Source organism: Blastomyces dermatitidis, assembly GCF_000003525.1.
Source record: "Blastomyces dermatitidis ER-3 genomic scaffold supercont1.6, whole genome shotgun sequence".
NCBI lineage: Eukaryota > Fungi > Ascomycota > Eurotiomycetes > Onygenales > Ajellomycetaceae > Blastomyces > Blastomyces dermatitidis.
Genome location: NW_025544779.1, coordinates 1,723,834 through 1,745,377, shown reverse-complemented (window position 1 = coordinate 1,745,377; position 21,544 = coordinate 1,723,834). Strand labels below are relative to the sequence as shown.

Below are 21,544 nucleotides of genomic sequence, written 5' to 3'. Positions count from 1 at the left end.
ATGGCACGGTTAGTTAGTTACATCATCGCCATTTTATCCTGCGCAAAACATACACACAAGGATCAATTGGTGAAGAAAAAAAAAAAAAAAAAAAAAAAAACAGAGAGAGAGCATCCCCTATCAGAATTCCTGGGTGAATCTTTTCTAGCTTTTTGTGTGTTCTACGAATATTCTCTATTGTTGGCTCGAATAAAATGGTAAAAAAAAAAAAGCTCTCAAGCCCACGGAAAACCTCGCTTTCAAGGGCTTCATCTTAGCTACATTACATTGGGTCTCCATTCATCGATAATCAAATGTCAATGATATTGCAGCCGTGTGCCTAATTTCCTAGCAAGAATTGAGCCGGGTAGGGCGGGAAGAGACAAAAGGAGAGGGAAAATAAAAATTTACAAGAAACCAAGAAGAAGATCAATCAATGGCTGTTGAAATTTCTCTCGTTACCCACATTCCACCAAACGTTTCGGCTAGAATCTACCAATAGAATAGAACAGCAATTGCATGACAACGTAAATAATTTATCCGATGGAACAACAGTGGCCTTCAAAATGAGAAAGAAAGAAATGAAAGAAAGAAATATCAAAAGCAACGTCGCTGCTGCCTCCCAGCTTGAAGATCCGGAACCCCAAAGTAAAAGTAAAAGTAATAACTGACGCATCACAATCCAAGCAAAAGACCGACCCAAGACGAGTAGAGAAAGAAATAAGAAGTAGAGAGCAGAGGTAAACAGGCACACAGGCCGTAGGTGAATTCACAATTTGGCTTCACCGATGCAGAAAGGAGGAATGGATATTGCTAAAAACAAAGCAAGGACACGGAAGCTAAATAACGCCAATCAGGTCTATCCCTATGGATATATATCAGAAGTTTTTAGTAAATAATAATAGTAATAATAATAAATCCCAAACCCTAACTCCATTTTTCGGTACTAAGAGTACACATTATAAGGTAGGCGAGTATATGTATATACCAGCATCTAAGAACGAGTTGATGATCGAGAATCCACACTGTTTTTAGGTCTGAGATTTGGGCCCAGCGAGGAGGGTTTATTATTGCCGGCCTTCCGAGTAAGTTTTGCATAATGTAGGCCACAAGCGTTGCAAAGAGTGCGAGCGCCATCTGGTCCGCGTCTCCACTCAGGAGTTTCTGCTCGATTACAACTATGGCATCGGCCAGGAGGGGCAGCTTTCTGTAAATTGGAGATCGTTAGTGCTAGCATTGGCTAAGATGGCTGGGAGTAAATGGCTATGCTAAGTTGAATAGGTAGGCGATGTGCTGTGCTTAAGATAAGGAAAATGGTAGGTGTACATACCCCTCGCCGCTTCTTAGTATCACCGCCGGCAAATCCACCCCCTCCTTTAAAATCTTCCCGATACATAGGCGGTTGTCCTTCCTTACGGATGCCGTTAGTTTTGTAAACTGGTCCCTGAGCTCGTTGCTCTGCCTGCTGCTCCGCTAGAACCTGTTCAACAGCCAGACTCCGAATTCTAGCCAGAGCATCAGATGTTCGGCGGAGCGTCAGTGCCAGATCATCAATCTCCGCCAATTGCGGTATCAATCCCACAACTGGCCCCGGCCGATTACTCTGGTGAGCTTTGGCACCAAAGTGGCTTGCGAACTCAGCTACTCTGCTACAGCCTTCGACAATCTGCTTAATAGTTAACGAAAAGGTGTAATGAACCAAAATATAGCTAGATACATACCTCGAGATAGGACGATTCAACATCATATCCGTCCAGTTGCCGTTTAACAGACTCGCTATGAGGTGCGGTAGTGCCATTAGTAACCCGTACCCCTTGTTGCATATCCTCGATGCGGGCTGGATCGATACCGTTTTGGTTCCAAGGGGGAACAAAACCTGACCGTGATTCATAGGGCGCAGTATGGTATTGCAGCGAAGGTGGGCCGTTGGGAGCGTGGGCGCCAAATGGTGCTGGTTGAGAGTATGGAGGATAGTTATTAGAAGACGACATTGCCCCTGCAGAAGATGGTCCACTGAACTCGTAGCTGGAACTTTGGGAGTTTGTCAGGGAGGGTGTCCCTGTTTTAGAGCTTTGAGTTGGTGACTTCCCCGAGCTTAGGGATGGGATTGATGGATTGCGAGAACCCTGGGATTGCGTTGACGCAAAACTCGATCGCTGCCCTTCAGGATGAGGTGGTCCGCTCTGGGCGCTCGAATGTGCGCTGAATGGATTATCCCTTAGGAATAATGTTGAAGTTAAAAATGGATTGGGAGGGCCACTAGGTCCCTCTGCACCTGGGCGGGCAACGATATTTGACGGCATGGCAGATGATACAGGGGGTTGTCCTGGGTTAGAGGAAGACGAAGCTGTGTGAGAATAGGGTAGAGTGTCGCTACCTAATGCTTCATGTATTGAAGGGAGAGATTGCCGTTGAATGGTATGCAGAGTTTGGTTGGGCGATTTCTGGTCCTTATCTTCGTCCCCGGGGTGTCTTGTATCGGTAGGAGAGACCTGCGCCGATCCGGCAGACGACAAATAATTATAAGAGTGGTGACCCGGATGATTAACAGTTGTCGGATTGACTTGCGGTGCAGTTGAAACAGACAATCCCGCCGCGCCTGGTGGGAATTGAGCGCTGCTCCGTTGACGGTCACTCTTGGCGGTTTCTAAATCCAGCTGGCCAATAGACGGTAACGACTCTCTATGTGCATCGCTCTGATGATGTAAACTGTTCCCGTGCTCCTTGACACCGTCCGCTTCCCGTCTCGGTGGCTGAAATGGCGCTGTTGCTGAACCTGAAACTCCATAGACGGGCCAATGCCTGCCCGCCTCCCCTGTGACCATTTTGCCTGCGGTATGTTTTGGGTACTGACTTCGTCGACCTCCTGGGTGGAATCACACCAGCACAACCATCCACGTATTCTATGGCCCCCCAGCAAATTCACACAAAGTATGCTCTTCAGAGACTTCACTTTAATCTCCGGAGACCGCCTAAAGTGCTGCCGCAAGCTGTTGTCGAACAATTTCCCTGTTTGCGCAATGACCTCAAAAGGGGCCAGGCAAAGCTACTTAGCTGCTGAGCTCCAACGTCACACAATGCTCAAGTCTTCTAGGCGCAGGAGGAGATATCTCGGATCAAATCAAAAGGAGTATTAGACTATCTCTTAAAAAGGAAAATAAAAATCAAAATAAAACAAAATAAAACAACAAAGGAAAATAAAACAACAAAGGAAAAGGAAAAGAAAGAGAGAGAGAGAGTAAGGAAGCAAACACCCTTTCAAAATGTATCTTGCAGGCCTTTCTCCTCCTTCCCTGCAGGAGGATTTGGACCTGATCAAGATCAAAGGACGGCAAGGTACCAAAGTAATAACGGGCGCTTTGAAATTGGGCGGCTGTGGGGCCGGACGCCTAAGTTTGTTCGTTGACTGATATTGGCAACAGTGGGAGATAAAAATGCACGAGATTTATGTAGAAAGCGAGGGAATTCAATCCAAGCTGGAGTGGAGGGACGGAATTATCGCTGATCAGATCCAGCTAATTCCGCAAATCACCTCCTGTTTATCCAGGAAACCAGGCCTGAAGCTACCAAATCAATATATACCGGGGTTTCGTCTCCGGAAAGTAACGAAGGTCGGGGCGGGGAACGGCAGAATATGGGCCTAGACGAACTGGGAGGCGACGAACCCAAATACAGAAGCTCGATTTTGATAAGTTAACGTAGTAGGATGGCACTTTTGATGTAGACAGGAAAAACGAGGTTGACGAGCGGGAGAAAGAAAGCCGAAAACAGGGCGGCGGTTGGACTAAAAAGAAAGATGAACAAGCTCCGAACCCACGTTGCCCGTGTCGAGCCAAGCGGGAGAGGTTGAGGTTGCAAGATTTGCAGATGAGATTGGCAGAGGGCTTGGTATTGGTATTGCTGGTATTGCCTATACGTGCTTGCATGAACTTTCCAATGTCATGTATTTAATAATAATTCTGTACGGAGTAGTTACCGTCGTCCGTATGCCCATACACGGGCTGAGATTGGAGCATGTTCCACGTAATAATACAAGTGTATGTATAGTTATCTGACGTATTACGGTTCCGGCGTATTTTCCTGAGCAAGAGGGTTTATTCTCATTTATCCAGTGAAAACAACCCCTAATAATAATAATAATAATAATAATAATAATGTATGTGTTCTGGAATAAGGTGGGGCTCGAATTTTCACAGGAAAGATTTACATTATATTCGGCAACGCAACGGCTGTCCTGGCGACTTCCTCTGCGTATGAGTGTGTGTGTGCTGATTCTCCGCTTCATAGTGCAGCACACCTTGGTTGCAAACTCACTTTCGAGTCTCGGGAAAATGATAACAGGCTTATTATTATCTTGGATATGATATGGTCCATGAGGGCGCAGCGTCTTCTGATTGAGTCAACCCACATTAACAAATTGAAGTTGCCGCTCGGAGGAACCTGATAAAATCGGGCTAGCTTGATGGGTTGTCAATCCAGCTAGTGGCCCCAGCAGAACAGAGTGTTCTGTTCCGTGTGGCCGCCTTGGGGACAGCATCAGTGCTGGCAGGGATCTAAGAAAAGCAAAGGGCCCTTGAGTCCTTGACACTGTCAGTTGTGTGTACAGAAATTTGAATCAGGGCAGTTCCGGAATAATCAAATCTCATAAGTAATTCAGAATTGATTCAAATCAATTCGGAGTTAAAACCTGCATAATATATCATAAAATATATATCATTCTGTAGTAAATTTGATAGAAAATTTAAATATGAAATTGAAAATTCTTCAAAATACTTCTGAAAAGAGATAAATAAATTTTAAAATAAATACTTTGTATTAATTAATTTGTATTACTTTAATTAGAATTAAATATTATATTATAAAATATATATTATTTTCTAAAGAATTTAATAGAAATTTTAATATTAAATTTAAAAATAAATATTTATAATTAATATTTAAATATTTTATAATAATAATAAAAACTATTTTATTATTATTTTATATAATAAATTATAATTATAACATAGTAGTAATTTAAATAAAATATACTTTTTTACTTTAAAAAAAATAAAAAGAGATAAAATAAAAACTTACTTTTAAATATAAAAATAATTATAAAGAAAATAATTTATTACTTAGAAATTAAATAATAAAATATTATTTCTTTATTATTTCTTTCAATTTTTAATTTAAAAATATATAAATTAGAATTAATTTTAAATAAGTATTAATACAATTAATTATAAAAAAAAGAAAAAAAAATTATATTTATTTTAAAATTTTCAGTCTTTTTTTTAGTATTTTTTTCAGTATTTTTTATTTTTTTAGAAAAAATATTTAGAAGTAAATTTTATTATTTTATATTTTATTAAAAGTATTAACTTTAAAATTTAATATTAATAATACTTAAATTTAAAATTATTTAATTTAATTATTTTTCAAATCTAATTTCATTTTCTTAGCTATTATAAAGTTGATAAAAAATTTAATTTATTAAAAATAATATTAAATATATAGACTACTAACTCTAACTTAGCCTGTAGAGAAACAATCTAATATATATATATATATTTAAAAAAGTGTTTATTTTTATAAGAAATTATACTTCTTATAGTTTTATTGTAAGAATAAGTACTTGCAGACAATTATTCAGAGATTCACAGCTTAATATAATATATACTAATAATTACTAGAAGTATTCACAGTAGAAAGATAAATGTAAAAATTCAATATATAATAGTATTTAAGCTGAGTTATAAATAGTAGTCATGAACTCTAGTTTATATAGTCATATGTAGTTAAAAGCTGCTAACTTTATTAATTACATAAGATATAGAAATAAAGGTAAAGAATTCACAAGAAGTAGAATTTTACACCTGTAAATCTTCTTACTTCTATTCTTATTACTTACTTAATAAGTGAAGTTATGTAAGAAATCCTGCTTCTTGCAGATTCTTTACCTCTATTTCTATCTCTTATGTAATCAATAGAGCTAGTGGCCCTTGACTACACATAACTATATAGACTGAAGTTCATGAATACTATTCATAACTTAACTTAAATACTATTATATATTTAATCTCTACATTTTATCTTTCTACTATAAATACTTCTAGTAGTTAATAGTATATATTACATTAAGCTGTAAACACCTGAATAATCATCTGTGAGTACTTATTCTTACATTTCAAGCTCAGTCAGTCAGTAACTGTCTGTTATAACTGAAAGAACTAGAAACTTATATACTTCAATCTCTATAAATTCTACTGCAGACACTCAGAAGCAGTCATCTAAATTATGAATAACTCTTATAAAAGAAGTTTCAGAGAACTTATTAATTACTTACAGAATATTATTCTCTGTATCTGTGATAGAGAAACTCTTCAAACTCATAAATAAATTAATCTTAGTGAAGAACATTCTTGAGTATCTTCTATAAAATTAAGCTATTTTTCTATAAGAAATACTTACTGTCTGTAAACACTCTTGAACTGAGTCTCTAGACATGATCTTTAGAGATACTTATAAACTGAAAAGAAACTTTCTTAAGTTATAATTACTTAAGATCACTTATCAAATCACAATCTATAAAAGCTTTTATAAGTTTATATTTGAAATTAACTCACAAGCTCAGCTGTGTGATATAAAAGATGAAGAAGCTATTATCTATGTAATAACAGATCTCTATTATACTGAAGTCAAGAACTGACTGAATTATTTAGAGAATGATTATAAAAGATTCTACTGATCTGTTCTCAAGATCTATTCAGAGAATAAGTTGAGAGACTCTGTAAGCTGAACAGAGAATATCTGAGCTGTGATTATTAATATTAGAAAAAGAGATGAGAAATCTGATAAAGACTACTCACAGTATTTTATAAAATTATGATGTGAATTAAGATCTGTGAAAACAGAGTTCTGAAATAAGATCTGAATGATAATATTTATAAAAAAGCTGAATAAAGATATACAGAATAAGCTCATTGAGTAAGACTTTAAGTTTTTAACTCTGAAGAAACTGATAACTCTTATTCACTATTTATAGATCACTGTAAGAGTCACAGATCTATGAAGAGTGAATTATTAACTAACTCTGTAAGAGTCAGAATAACAGAGAATAGATTTATTAGAAAAAGATAATAAAATATAGAGAGATTCATATCTGACTACTAAGTAAAGAGAAAGAGTTTCACAAGCTTCTGTAAACAGAGTATATAATAAAGAGACTAAGAAAAAGAGACTCTATTTTATCTATTCTAAATCAGAATATCTCTGCACAAACTATCTAAATAAATTAAAATAGAAATTTAAAAAGTTATAGACAGAGTCAGTAACAGTCTTCTTAAGAGTCTTAAAGCTAATATCTAAATCTGTTACTTCTCTGATAAAAATACTTACTTATAGAGAGAGACTGCACTGCAGTACTGCTACTCTGCAAGTATAAAAAGTATTAATGAACTCAGAATCTCAGATCACTGTAATGTTTCTAAAACTCACAGAGTGTATAAGCTAAAAGATGAAGACTGAGAATCTACTCTTATAATAAGTAGAGTGTGAGAACTCAGATCTGAGAACTGAGAGACTTATAAAAGTCATTTTTAAATTATAAGATCTCTCTGAAATCTGAAGAAGATTTATAGAAACTGTGATTATTACAGACATTATAAATAATATATACTTAAGACTTATATAACTTCAAAGACATAATTCATATATAGCTGTTCATAAGTCAGGTTTATACTTCTGATCAGTGTTAGCAGACTCACTCATAGAGATAGAATCAGTTGATACTGTAGAGTTAATTAGAGAAGACAAGCTTATCTATATAATAACTTTATAAGTGTCTGAGAATCTTATGATTATGAAAACTGAGCTTTAGATATTAGAGAAATACTGAGATCTTACAGAGATATTCAGCTTAGTAAAGACAGCTGAGCTTCTTTCTCACTGTGAGAAGAATCTGATAATAGATTTGATAAAAGAGTAGAAACTCTTCTAAGAATCAATTTATAAGCTCTCTTATTACAAGACAGAGATCTTACAGATCTATATAAAGAAGAATTTAAAGAATGACTTCATTTAATCTTCACAGATCTCTGTAAGAGTCTCTGTGATATTTATAAAGAAGAAGAATGAAGATCTTAGATTATATATAGACTATTACAATCTGAACTTTAAGATAATAAAGAGTCACTATTCTCTATCTCTGATTAAGAATGTGATTAACTGTCTTATGAGAGCTGTTATATTCACACAACTGAATGTGATTAATATATATACACAGCTATAAATACAGTCTGAGAATGAATAAAAGACTGTCTTTAGAACTACACTAAGATTATTTAAATATCTAGTAATATCTTTTGATCTGACTAATGTCTCTGCAGTATTTCAGTCTTTCATTAATAAAATACTTCATGTATATTTAAATGTCTTTGTAATAATATATCTGAATGATGTGATAATGTACTTTATAAAGAAGAAAGAACACACTGAGTATGTATGAAGTATGTTAAAGATTCTAGATGAGACAGAACTATATATTAAGCTTATAAAGTACAACTTCAGTACTTACTGAATTAATTTTCTAGAATATATAATCACTGTAAATGATATTCAGATGAAATCTTTGCAGATTGAGACTATTTTATTATAATTAAAGCTAACTAGTATTCATAAGATTCAGATCTTTCTGAGCTTTGTGAATTTCTATAGATAGTTTATCTTTATATTTATAAGAATCTTCTTAATTCTTACAGACATGCTGAAGAGTAAAAATAAGAAGAAGTCATCTTATAAATAGAGAATGAAAAGATTATTAAGAAGAGAGAATTGTAAGAACTTTCTTATCTCAGAAGCTTACAGAGTTTTTATAAGATTGAAATAGATATTCACAAATACAGTGATACTGTTTCATTTTAATCTCTTACTCTTAATCAGATTGAAGACAGATATCTTCTTCTTTATAATTTCAGAAATAGTCTCATAACTACAGTTAAATGAGAACTGAATTTCAGTGATTTTTTTCTTATAGAAGATGCAATCTGCAGAGATCAACTATAACATTTATAATTAGAAGCTTCTTATAATAGTGAAATTCTTCTATCACTGATATCACTACTTTAAGAGTCTCATAACAGTAATTACTGTTAAAACTGATTATAACAGCTTATAATAGTTTACTTTAATTAAGAAACTCTTACAATAGCAGATTCACTGAGCTCAGAAACTGAGTGAGTTCTGATTTAAAATAGAACATATCAAGAGAACTAAGAACTCAGTGAACAGATTCTCTCACAGATCAGACTATATTAAGAAGATTAGAATGATAGATATAGAGAGACTAGAGAAGATAGAAAAGCTTCACAGAATACTCAGACTGAGTGTTGTAAAGAGATTAATTAAAGAGTCTCTCAATTCTCTATAAGAGAAGAAGAAAAAGAGAGAGAAGAAGCCTGTATAACTACTCTTTATAACACTGAGAGTTAACACTCTGAGAATCTTCACAAGAATTCTTGAAGAGAGTATCTATAATCTGAAGAATTTACAGACTTTGAGAAGCACTGTAGAAGATCTGATATAAGAAGAAACAGAGTATAAGTCTTTATAAAATCTTCTATTCAGATTGTCTGAACTGTAACTGAAGAATAAATATACTCAGTATATTTAAAAACTGCTCACAGCAGAGATTAACTCTGCAGAAATAAAGAATTAAAAAAACTTAAATAATCTCTTATAAAGAGAGAACTGAATTTATATATCTATAAATAAGTTTCTATATATAGAACTTATTAAAAGATATCATAACTCTTCTCTAGCAGATCATTTTACAGATACTAGAACTTATAAGTTACTTATAAGAAAATACTTCTGATCAAAGATATGAGAACTTGTGAAGAAGATAGTGAATTCTTGTACTATTTATCAGAATTTGTAAGTAGTACAGTTCAGATTATATAAAGAACTTACTTCTCTACTTATTCTGTAGAAATCTTAAAAATAGCTAGAAATAAATATTCTTATAAGTCTCTCTGAAAGTAAGAATATATATAATACCTGCTTTGACAGTGTGCTGATGATAGTAAATTACTTTACTAAGATAACACACTTTATACTCATCTGTAAGAACTTGAAGTTAAAGAATTTAATTTATATCTTTATCTGTGATGTGATCTGATTGTATGAATTACCTGTGAATATTATCTTAGATAGAGAATTAATCTCTACAGAAAAGTTCTGATCTGATCTGATAACTATACTGAAGATCTTATAAGATCTAAGCATAGCTTTTCATCAATAGACAGACAGTCAGATAGAATATCTAATAAGTATATTAAAACAGTATCTGCAGTGCTTTGTCAATTATAATCAGAATGACTGAATATATTAATTATCACTCACAGAGTTCATATATAATAACTTAAAGCATATCAGTATAGATAAAACTCTCTTTGAGATACTTACTGAGACTTATCTATGAATAATCTTGATAAATCTGTGAGAGTATACTATAGAGTGTGATGATGCCTGTAAATAAGCTGAGAGAATTCAGAATATCTGAGAGAAAGCTTATAAATTCTTGAGAAAGACTCAAGAGTATCAGAAGAGATACTATGACTTTAAGTATATTATAAAAAGTTTCAAGAAAGATGATAGAGTCTGACTGAGTCTAGAAAATATTATTATACAGAGATCTAGTAAGAAGCTGAATCTCTTATAGATAGAGTCTTACAAGATTATAAAGAAAGTTAACTTATAGTTTTACAGATTAAAACTGTTATCTGAGTTACAGATATATAATGTTTTTCATATCTCTTTACTCTGTGAATATAAGAAATTTTTAGAAGAGAATTCTATGACTTATCACTCTATCTGTGAAGTACTAGAGAGTGAAAGAGAATATCAGATTAAAAAGATTATTAACTCAGAGAAGTAAGATTATAAGCTCTGATTCAAGATTCAGTGATAGAAGTATTCTGATAAGATAAATAAGTTCACTTGAGAATTATTCAGATAGATAAGATATCTGTAGAAGCTAAGATATAACTTTTATATTATAAATTCTGACAAGTCAGAATAATACAGTCTTCACTAAGAATCTGATTATAATAAAGACATTAATACTGTCATTTATAAACTCTAGTCTATAAGATAATAAGTTTCTACTGAGATGAACAGTCTGCAGTGTATATAAGAGAAGAAGAAATCATATTCTTATTAAAGCTAAAAAACAAGAAAATAAACAGAGTTATGAACATAATTTAGAGATTAATAAAGAAAAAACAAAGAAAACTCATACTCATACTTTTAATACTTATAACACTCAATCTCTTCACAACTATTAATTTTTCTCTTCAAAGAAGTAGAGAGTATTATATCTGTAGTACAGATAATTATTATATTTAATATAAAGACTGTTAGAAATGCACAGACTTCAGAGAAGCTGAATATCAGAGTATATACAGTTGTAGCAGAGTCTTGAAGACTTCTACAATCAATATAAAAGACTCTATTCTGGTTTATTCAGATAGCTCAAAAAATGAGAACTTGAATAGATTAGGCGCAGGCATTGCTTATACTGAAGATAATATTAATTTTATCTCAGATTTCTGAAATCTAGGCTCTGAATGTGAAGTCTTTGATGCTGAACTATTTGCAATAGTGAAAGCTTTCAAACTCATTGAAATAAAATCTCATAAAAGAGGAAATTGTTTGAAAGAGGTATGAATATTCTCTGATAGTCAAGCTGCTTTAAAAAGACTTAGAAATAGTCAGATTCATAATGATCAAATGAATCTTGAACTGATCTTAAACTCTGTTTTGAAAATTCAAAAGAGAAGAACATCAAAGCTGATAATTCATCTGCACTGAGTTCCTGCTCACATGAATATTCATGATAATGAATTGGCTGATTCAGCTGTAAAAAAGAGTGTAGAATTAAGCAGATCTATTTAAAAAATTATGTTCTGATCTTTTATAAAGAGAAAAATAAAAGAATCTTGTTTAGACAAGTGAAATGAAAGCTGGCAGAAACAAAAGAAGAGTATACATTATTCAAGATTTGAAACAAAACTCAAGTGAAAATCTTGTTCAATTAAATGTAAAAAGAAAATATTCTCATCTATAATACAGCTGAAACTAGAACATGGCTATTTCAAATCTTATATACAAAGATTTGATGATAGATTTGACTCAATAGAATGCTCATTCTGCAATATAAATGAGAATTCTGAGCATATTGTAATACACTGTGCATTATACAATAGTCTCAGAGCCAGATTGAAAGAGAAGTATGATCTAAATCAATTAAATATAAGATTCTTATTCTCAACTGAGACAGGAATTAAATACTTAATAGACTTTCTATCAGAAACTCAAGCAGCTACAAGAAAATGACTAAATTCAGAATTATCTGAGTATGAAGAGGAGGAAATTAATCAGATATAGTCTGTTAAAACAGCTATACACTCTCTTTTAATAATTTGTTTTGTTATAGTCTCTCTTTACTTTATCTTTTTCTTTATCTTTTTCTTTCAATTTCTTTCTATCTATTTATTTAATGTGTCTATCTTTGAGACTGTGTTCTTTTTCTCTTTTCTTTTGTCATGATATTGTCAAATGGTTTCAAAGTATTAAAAGATGTTAAAACACTGCAATTTGTAAACAGTTTTTGTATTCTGAGCTGGAATTTTCTGATTTTGCATATCTGAAATTGATGAATGTATAATAGTTAACTTTACAGACATAGAAAAAACCCTGAGAACTAAAGTTCTCAGGTAGATGTCATAGTCTCTGACTGCATACATCTATAATTGAAGAATAATAATAATAATAATAATAATAATAATAATAAAAGTCTTGAAGACTGATTATCTATATATATAATCAGATATTTCTTATGAAGCTGTGTCTGCTCTCTCAGTTGTACTGAAGTATTCAGTCTGAAAATAATTAAAATATAAAGAGAAGACTTATATGCTCAGATTAACTCTTATTATAAATTTATAGTATTTATATTATTTTAATTACTCAGATTTTACAGGTATCTGAAGACTTATCTCTCATTGATAATAAGATTGTGAAAATGCACTACAGTGTAAGAATCATTGATAGAGAATCTAGACATATTCACATATATCTGATCAGAGATTGTGTGAGTAGAGAGAGAGTAATCATAGGCCTGTGAAACTGCAGAAGACACTGATAATATGAAGAGCTTCACAAGAACTGTTAACTAGAATCTGTAAGAAATTTCTTATAAAAAGACTTATAGTAAAGAGAGAAACTATACTACTTAAAGTCAGAGACTGATCTGAAAGAGATAGAGAGTTAATCACTAATCTGAAGATTGAGTACAGTGACAGAGCTGAGAGAGATGAAGATACAGTTATGAATAATAATATCTCTACTTCATCAGCTGATAAAAAGTAATCAGAGAAGTCATGAAGATACTTATAAGAAGCTCAGTGATAATCAGACATTATTATAAAAATATTAAAATTGAAAAATTTTTATTCTTGAGAAGTTCTTGAATTAATACATAGATATTATCAGAAACACTCTCTCTCTATTATCTAAGTGAAAACACTTTATGAATGAATGAAGATACTCACAGTTATAAGAATAAGAGCTGTTATAGAAAAAGAGAAAAGAAGATAAAGTGTTTCATAGATAGATCTAGAATATTTATACTACTTTAAAGAGATTTACTTACACTGTAAGTGATTCTATGAAATAGTCAGATCACTCTAGTAAATAAGAGTGATTATAAATCACAGATCTGAATCTTTCTATATAACTATAAAGAGTGATTACAGACTGTAAATATCTTGATTCTACAATTCTACAGAGTTGATAAAAGAATGGAAAATTTCTCACAATTCTATAGTATCAAAGAATAATGATTTATAAGAATGAGTAAAAGATTAACTTATAAATACTTCTCTTTGATAAGAGTAATCTCATAGAGAGTGATTTATCTATAAGATGAATCTGTGTGATGATTATACAAGAATCTTATAAAAATAATTAAGAGTTAATCAGAACTCTTCTATATAAAAGATATGAGATGAATCTATATAATAGTCAGAGAAGAATCTGTAGATTATAAAGAATCTTATAGAATAAGAAACTGAGTAACAGACTCTTTTTTCTTTATAATAATAAGAGATTTTTTCTCACTGAGATTTTTTATAGATGTGAAGAATTTTTAGTGAGTATTACTACAGTGCTGAGCTGATTCTATAAGATCACTCAGTGAAAGACTTCATAAATAAAGTCTTAGAGAGAAGAAGATATGTAAGAAATCTCACTTCTCACAGATTCTTTATCTCTATTTCTATCTCTTATATAATTAATAAAGCTAGCAGCTCTTGACTATATATAACTATATAGACTGAAGTTCATGAATACTATTCATAACTCAGCTTAAATGCTATTATACATTTAATCTTTATATTTTATCTTTCTATCATGAATACTTCTAGTAGTTAACAGTACATATCACGCCAAGCTGCAAACACCCGAATAATCACCTGCGAGTACTTATTCTTACAAGTTAGTAGACCTTATCTATATATTTTATATAGACTAGTATTGCTACTATATCTCTACAACTTAAATTGAATACTATTATATATTAATCTTTACACTTAGTATTTTTATCATAAATATCTTTATGATTTAAAAGTACTTTTAATTACTAGTACATTTCACGTCAAGCTGTGTATATTAAGAATATACTTGAAAAGTATACTTTCTTACAATTTTATTGATTTTGTATTATTCTTTTATAATAAAGATATAAAGATATTTTTATCTTAAATAATTTAAATAATTTATAGTTATTTTTAAAGAAATAGAAATTTTTAATAATTATAATTTTACTAATACATTTTTTTCTTTATTTAAATTTATTTTACAAGAGTTTTTATATATGAATTTGTTCAAAAAATATATAAAGAAAAATTAGTATTATTTAAGTTAAAAATTAGAAAAATTATAATTAGTATATCTTCTATCTATACTACTTAGTCTTATTTTAAAATGAAAGAAAGAATAAAACTTATATTAATATATAGAAAAAATATAAGAAATATATAAAATATATAAATATATTGAATATATAAATAAATAAAAACTTTTATTATTATTAAAAGAAAATAAATATAAGTTATAAAATGAAATCTTTTACTTCTTTATATATTATTATTTTTTTAAGATTTTGAAAACTTCTATTTAGTTTAACTTTATTTAAAATAAAGATTTAAGCTTAAGATTAACTTGAAATTGAAAGCTTTAAGTGAAGTTTAACTTTATAGTTTTATTTTAATAATTGTATTTTAATTTATAATAATATTTAATATTGATGAAAATATTGAAGTGTAAAAAGATCTGATTCAGAATTGGTTCTGATTTAGCCAAATCGATTCGACTGCTTGACATCGATTGTTCCAAGTCCCAAGACCCAGAGTCCCACCCAGGTGGGAAAGCCAGATAGTGGTAACTTGTAAGAAGATCGATGGATCGTATGCCATGCCACATACGGAAAAGTGACCTGGGCATGCACAGGAAAGCGATGCCAGATCCCAGCCAGTGGAACCAGTGGCTTGGACAACTGAATATAATATGTAATATGTAGCTCCGAGAGCGCTGGAAATTCTAGCGCTGCACCCTCGAGCCCCATGTCCTTTTATCCCAACGTGTCAGCCCAGTCCATGCAACAAACAAACGCATGACATTAATACATCCGTGCGTTCATACATGTAAGTTACTATATAATAACTCCTTGGCTGGCTTTGTAGTAGTTAGTTAAGGTAATGAAATTACCTCATGTCATAACTTACCATACAAGTATTGAGACAGGCGTAAAGTCCATACCAACGGCTACACCACAATGACCAACGGCGACGGCGGAGCCACTAAAAACATTCCAAGATTTCTCGGCAGTTCAAAAGTTGGCCAGGGTTAATCAACTTGCAAGCTGCAATCCAATGGCCACTGCTGTACGTTCATAGGGGTAAGTTATATCTGGAAAACAAAACGCTCGTCTGGGGTAATTATCCAATAGTTTGGACAAATAACGCCGATTCGTTTGGAACCTCACCTGAATCATTCCCCGATACTTGAACGTTTGTGCCGGAGCAGGCGTCGTTTCGCATAAGCTTAGTTGACAAACTGAATTTATGATTGACGTTGACGCATTTTGTTGTGATGTGGCACTTCAAACGACATCAAGGTTCATTATCATCATCGAGCAACTTTAAAAGTGGTTGCAAGCAAGATCGGATTGAAATCGGGACAACGTGTCAGGAGAATCGTAGCCATGGAATAGCTAGTGTATGAATTGGAAATTCCAGGTGAGCTCAAGCGCGAACTGGGAGATATATTCTTCCACGCTGCAACCAAAAAAAAAGCATTTTTTCCAACCCCAGCGCGCGATCGGGATCACGCCGATCTGTGACCGAGATCTCTCCTGAGGTACGGAGTATCTTTTCACGAACAATAGTGGCTCCACTCCAGAACTCGGAAATACGTAATAGACGACCTCACCCTTCCCTGACTCGAGTATTTTTATATACTGCGCTGCGTACTCCGTATTTGCACCATTATTATCCCTCATGCCTGAATCAACAAAGTCTTTTCCACGCTTTTCTGCGCGGGGTGTGAAGCAGTTTGCGCTCTTAATTAAATAAGGCCTCCGACGCTTCAAGTGGAATGAATGTACCCAAGCATGGTCTCGCGGATTCGCCGGTTAGTTCCCTGAATAAACTCAGAAAAAAGTCACCGTGATTGAATACCTGGGTACAACGCAAGGGTTCCATATCCCCGAAAACCATCCCCCTCCATGTGTCAAAAAACCTCGCACGCATGCTCATTAATTTTCTTTCTCTCCTCCTTAAGATCAGTCGGCTTGCACGGCTCACCACCGCCGCGTACGACTAGCAATTATTGCTTCAGGCCAGTCATCCTCACTGCCATGGGCGAATCTGACTAGCGCAATCGTGGTTCAGAGTCCAAGTGGGCTTGGTCTTGGAGATGCGATGGAGGCTAGCGCTATATTTTAAGTTCGCCTTGACGGCCAAGAGCCTCCGTACCATGGCGTTTTACGTTACTGAGAACTGCCGGTACGGTACTGGCTGACAATACACATCATCTCTGTACTGTACCCAAACCTACCTTGATATTATAGATTAGATATATTATGAGCAAGTAGCCGTTATTGTGGTGGATATTGAAGGAATGAGTTCGCGCCCCCCCCCCCCCCCGCCAATGGGATATTACCACAACGGCCTACTAGCGCCAGGTCCCTGCTAGTCCTAATCCGGGGGGGTGTGGTGTTACATGTCCTTGACCGCTGCTCCTTGACGGTTGCAAGAATAGCAATTTCTCCTCAAGCCTCTCAATGTCCGAGTTCAATGCAAGGAGGATATCTAGATATGAAAGGCAGCTTAGCTCCCGCTAGTTTACCGTGGCTATGGCTGCCGTAAGATTCATTAATTCATTTACGTTTTTGGAGAAGTGCGTATGAAAGATCCGAGAGTGGGAATTCTCCGGCCAGCTGAGCAGATTTCCCAGTCGAGCACATGCTTCACAGACTGACTCCCTCATCTACCGACTGCCGTTCGGATCAGTAATTTCCTGCTGCTGGCAACTTACTGTCCGAGTTCCAGCTCTGATACCTTCACCGAGCGAACTTTGCCTGGGCATGTTGTAAGGAGTGAAAAGTCGATCAAGGATGAACAACCCAGTTCCTATACACCACCACCACATGCATGTGCAAAGCCACTATCTGATCGCCCCCAGGGGCCCATAGAACAAAAGAAGAATCACACTTGGCAACAGCTTGAGCTGTGACACTAAGATGGCTCGGTACCCTGGCCCTAAACCAACCTTGTTATTGGCATCTGCCGCGCCACGCCTTCGACGGTTCCCGCCCAAGCTCTCCACAGCGTAGCAGACCCAACTTTTGATTTCCATATCCAAAAAGCTACTCAATCGCGAACATCCGCACTTCGCCGTAGGTAATATTCAAGAATAAGGCTCATGGAATTTTGAAACTAGAGTTTTGCAGTTCTATACTAGTCTCAAAATTGGGAGCGTGGGACGTGGCGGTGATGTTTTATGGAAATAATGGGATCGATGATTGCTGTGTTACCCTCAACGGCTTTGATTCGCCCCTCTCAATCAATCATCCCTATCACATTTTCTCTTTCTCGAATCATGTATCACATTGCACGCTGTTGGCGCCACATGTCCAACACCGAACTTTCCTTTATCGGCACCTGCGGCCCGGGAATTCGATGATTATGACACGTTCCACCAAGAAAAAATAAAACGAAAGAAAAGAAAAGAAAAGAAAAAAGAAAGAAACACTTGCAATCGTGTTTGTTTGATGTTATGCGGGTGTTCGTTCCACTCCTCGCTGTCCTTATTCTTGAACTTTGCTATTGGCGAGTGTGGATTGGAAGCAAAATCCGGTGCAACTATCATTCAGTGTTGCACATCGCCCATCTCAGTCATATGCACATCAAAAATATTCCGAACAATCATGCATGTTTATGCAAGCTGAGAATGGCTTGAATTTAGCCAAGCGATGCCAAGCGCATACAGATCAATTCAGCAATTCACATTCAAGTGTCAGATATGCATGCACCGAAAACAGTTTTTCTGTCCCGACTAGCAGAAAGTATGAGCTAAGATCGATCCTATTATAAGTGGTTATTCTCCAAGGTTAGAGCTGATAGTGTTAGGAGAATACCAACCATGTAGGATATATAATTCAATATCTAGGAGCCTGAGCCCAGAGTGAGTTACAATCACTCAGGTTACCAGTTGAATTTTTGTACAGCCTGGAAACACCGCTGAACGATGCATAAAACATACTGAGATACTCCGCGTCTTGAGGATACCTTGATGCATCCCAATGGTTGTCATATGGAGCTTAGCCGTCTGTAAAGTGCTAGCAAAACAGAGGCGGGAACCCTCAACTTCGAGATCCAATCCGCTCTGTTGGCTCCCCCACTTAGAAAGCCGAGACCCCCCCCGTGCAACACATTTCGCCCCCCCATCGAGCCGCTATCGCCGGCGTTTGATATGTTGGAAGATCGCAATAATAGTTAACGAATTCCAGCTCTGTGGACATGACCACTTCTGAGGACAATAATAAGCTTCCGGGGAAGCATAGATGTAATTGACGGATGTTTTACCTTGGCCGTCGTCATGCCTGGGAGGCGGGGGGCGATACACCCAAACGTTGTAAAAATTCGGGTGGTTCAAATGTGCCAGTCCACCGTCATGGGACAAGATGTTGTGTAAAACCATCCGCATTTACAAACAAATGTCTGCATGCGTCTGCCGTATACCATACCGTCGCGGCAACAGCATTGTCGCATCATGATAAATTCTCCTCCTGGGGCATGAGTGGCCAGCAGGGCCTCATGGGAGAAGCAGGTTGAATTACCAATACCGAAATGTGAAACACGAAACCGCGCCAGTGCTCACTCAATACGCCGTAATTTATCTGTCAGGCGCATTCAAATACGAGAGAGGCTGTGCTAACAGATCGAGATAAAGGGGTCTTGGTGCAGATTGTTTGTATTTATCCAACAACGGGGCATTGCAGGAGCCCTTGTCTTTCGCGAATGCACGGTATCGTCACAATCTCAGGTCAATTTCGCCAGAGCGGGTGGATAAAAAAATACAAGAGATTTTCTTGTTCTCTGCTGGAGATGATTCGTATCAAAAGTGGAAGAAAGATAATCAGCTCGTTATGTATGTAACTAACTTACATTCCCAAACCACAGGCTAGTATTATTGTTCATAAATTCGCAATATTCTTTCAATAATCGCTGACAGTTCCCCAATAATACGTTTCACGGGTGTCAGGTAACCCAAGAAAAACAGAACGGTGGGTCTTTTTGTTCTATTTTAAGCATCTATCACTAGTGGAGATCTTGCAAAGTAAGGGCCGAGGTGGAGCAGGTATGTTTCGTTCGGAGATGAGATCTCGTCTTCTAGAACTCTAAAAGAACTTAAAAGGTTTGGTAACTTTCAAGAGGTACCAAGTAACTTAAAAGCAAGCAACACATGGCTTTAACCCTCCATATAATAGGTATTATGTTATGAGCGGAGATTTATTTATGATCGCTGATACACACCTGCTTTTTTATAAAGTCTTCCAAGAAGACCTTCTCTTTTGTCAGGAACGGAATATAGGTGCAATACAAGTTAAAAAGCAGAAGCTACTAGCGCCTCTAGACATTCAAGTTGACGCTATTCTATTCACAAAATTTGCCTTAAAAAAAGAAAGTAGGAGCTCCGAGTGAAATTGGCATGTTCCCACAAAGATGGGCTTTTGTTTCCGTTACTGAGTATTCCGCAGCCTGTATGCTACAACATGTTCATAATAATAATAATAATAATAATAATAATAATACAAGTGTCAGATAGTATCAGACATTTATCATTCCCGACTCCACTGAGAGGAAAAAGGGTTCAGAACCCGCCAACCGCAAAATTGTGAGCCACAGCAACGCAGAAAACCACTCCCGTTTATTGGTTGAATAATTCCCGCGTCGAGGATCTGCAGTACGCTTCACGCGGGAAGTATCCCCATGTGAGGCGCAGCCGTTCGTGGTGGGGCCAGAATTTCAGAAGGTCATGGATGGTTTTACGCCTGCACTGAGCCGGGTCAGGCGAAATATTTAACTTACTTTAACTTTTGCTGGTTTCAAGATTATGATTGCGATCGTAATTTAAGCCAACAAAATCAGACAATTCCTGGTAAGACAAATGGAAAAGAGCGTGAACATGGTCCTGCGTTGGTTGGACAGTACGGATTACTCAGTAGGATAGTTTTTAGATTCCTCATGAAAAGGAGATCTAAGTTTTCGGAGGAGCAGTGAACAAGGACCAAAGTTTGCTTCTCAGAATCTCAAGCCGCATTGCTGTGGTCCATTTTCTGCAGCATCCCGCGCCCTCAAGTTATTGTGACTTTAGTGCAAGTCATTGTACGGAGTAGTTACTGAAGTGTGAGCTTGCTTCACCCTTTGCACTTGTGCCAGAGTTACTGTGCGTAAGGCATTTAGATACTTGTTATCAACTTGTCCAAGCTTTCCCAACGCCTCTAGATATGTTTGTGCACGCATATATCTTTTTATGTCGTTGCTCCTCTTAAAGTCGGGCCTGATTTGTGGTAGGGGCATGTCGACTGCGTTATTTCTTCAAGTGTGTGTACAGTACTCCGTACATGAAACAGCGACGTGCATACAACTTGAGGCAGGTATCTCACACATTCATTCCATGCCCATTTAATTGCGATATTCCGACCGGAAATCACTAGGGAGCAAAGTAATCTGAAAAACCGAAGCGCCACAGGACGTGGAAAGAAGATTAAACCGTAGCCAGTCATTCACCGGAACCAAGTATTTCCGCCCTGGTTTAAGTTTTTTTCCGTCAATTATCATTCCCTCCCTCCCCTGGGCCCTCCTACAACAAGCAGCGAGATGAGGGGTCAGACAAAGGCAAAATCCCATCCTTCTGAGAATACCTGTGATAGTGGGCCATAGAAAGTCAACGAGGA

At 35.4% G+C, this 21,544-nt stretch overlaps 2 protein-coding genes across 2 annotated transcripts; one reads left to right on the top strand and one right to left on the bottom strand.

Annotated features, from left to right (window-relative positions):
- Positions 1-105: 105 nt before the first annotated feature.
- Positions 106-4,050, bottom strand: BDCG_06028 (NsdD protein). The gene is made up of 3 exons (XM_045421749.1): positions 1,701-4,050; positions 1,310-1,645; positions 106-1,186 (listed from the first exon to the last, which is right to left on the bottom strand). The coding sequence occupies exons 1-3, from the start codon at positions 2,802-2,804 to the stop codon at positions 974-976; spliced, it is 1,653 nt and encodes a 550-aa protein (XP_045277550.1). The 5' UTR covers positions 2,805-4,050; the 3' UTR covers positions 106-973.
- On the top strand, positions 3,243-3,623 carry BDCG_06027 (uncharacterized protein; the record flags this gene model as incomplete). The annotated part of the gene is made up of 2 exons (XM_045421748.1): positions 3,243-3,372; positions 3,433-3,623. 2 exons carry the CDS (start codon positions 3,243-3,245, stop codon positions 3,621-3,623), a joined length of 321 nt encoding a protein of 106 aa, XP_045277549.1.
- Positions 4,051-21,544: the final 17,494 nt, after the last annotated feature.

Excerpts from the sequence above, each read along its gene's own strand:
- BDCG_06028 (XM_045421749.1), bottom strand. The coding sequence starts at position 2,804 with ATGGTCACAGGGGAGGCGGGCAGGCATTGGCCCGTCTATGGAGTTTCA. Across the intron at positions 1,646-1,700 it reads TTGAATCGTCCTATCTCGAG|ATTGTCGAAGGCTGTAGCAG; the intron begins GTATGTATCTAG and ends ACTATTAAGCAG. Across the intron at positions 1,187-1,309 it reads ATACTAAGAAGCGGCGAGGG|AAAGCTGCCCCTCCTGGCCG; the intron begins GTATGTACACCT and ends TCCAATTTACAG.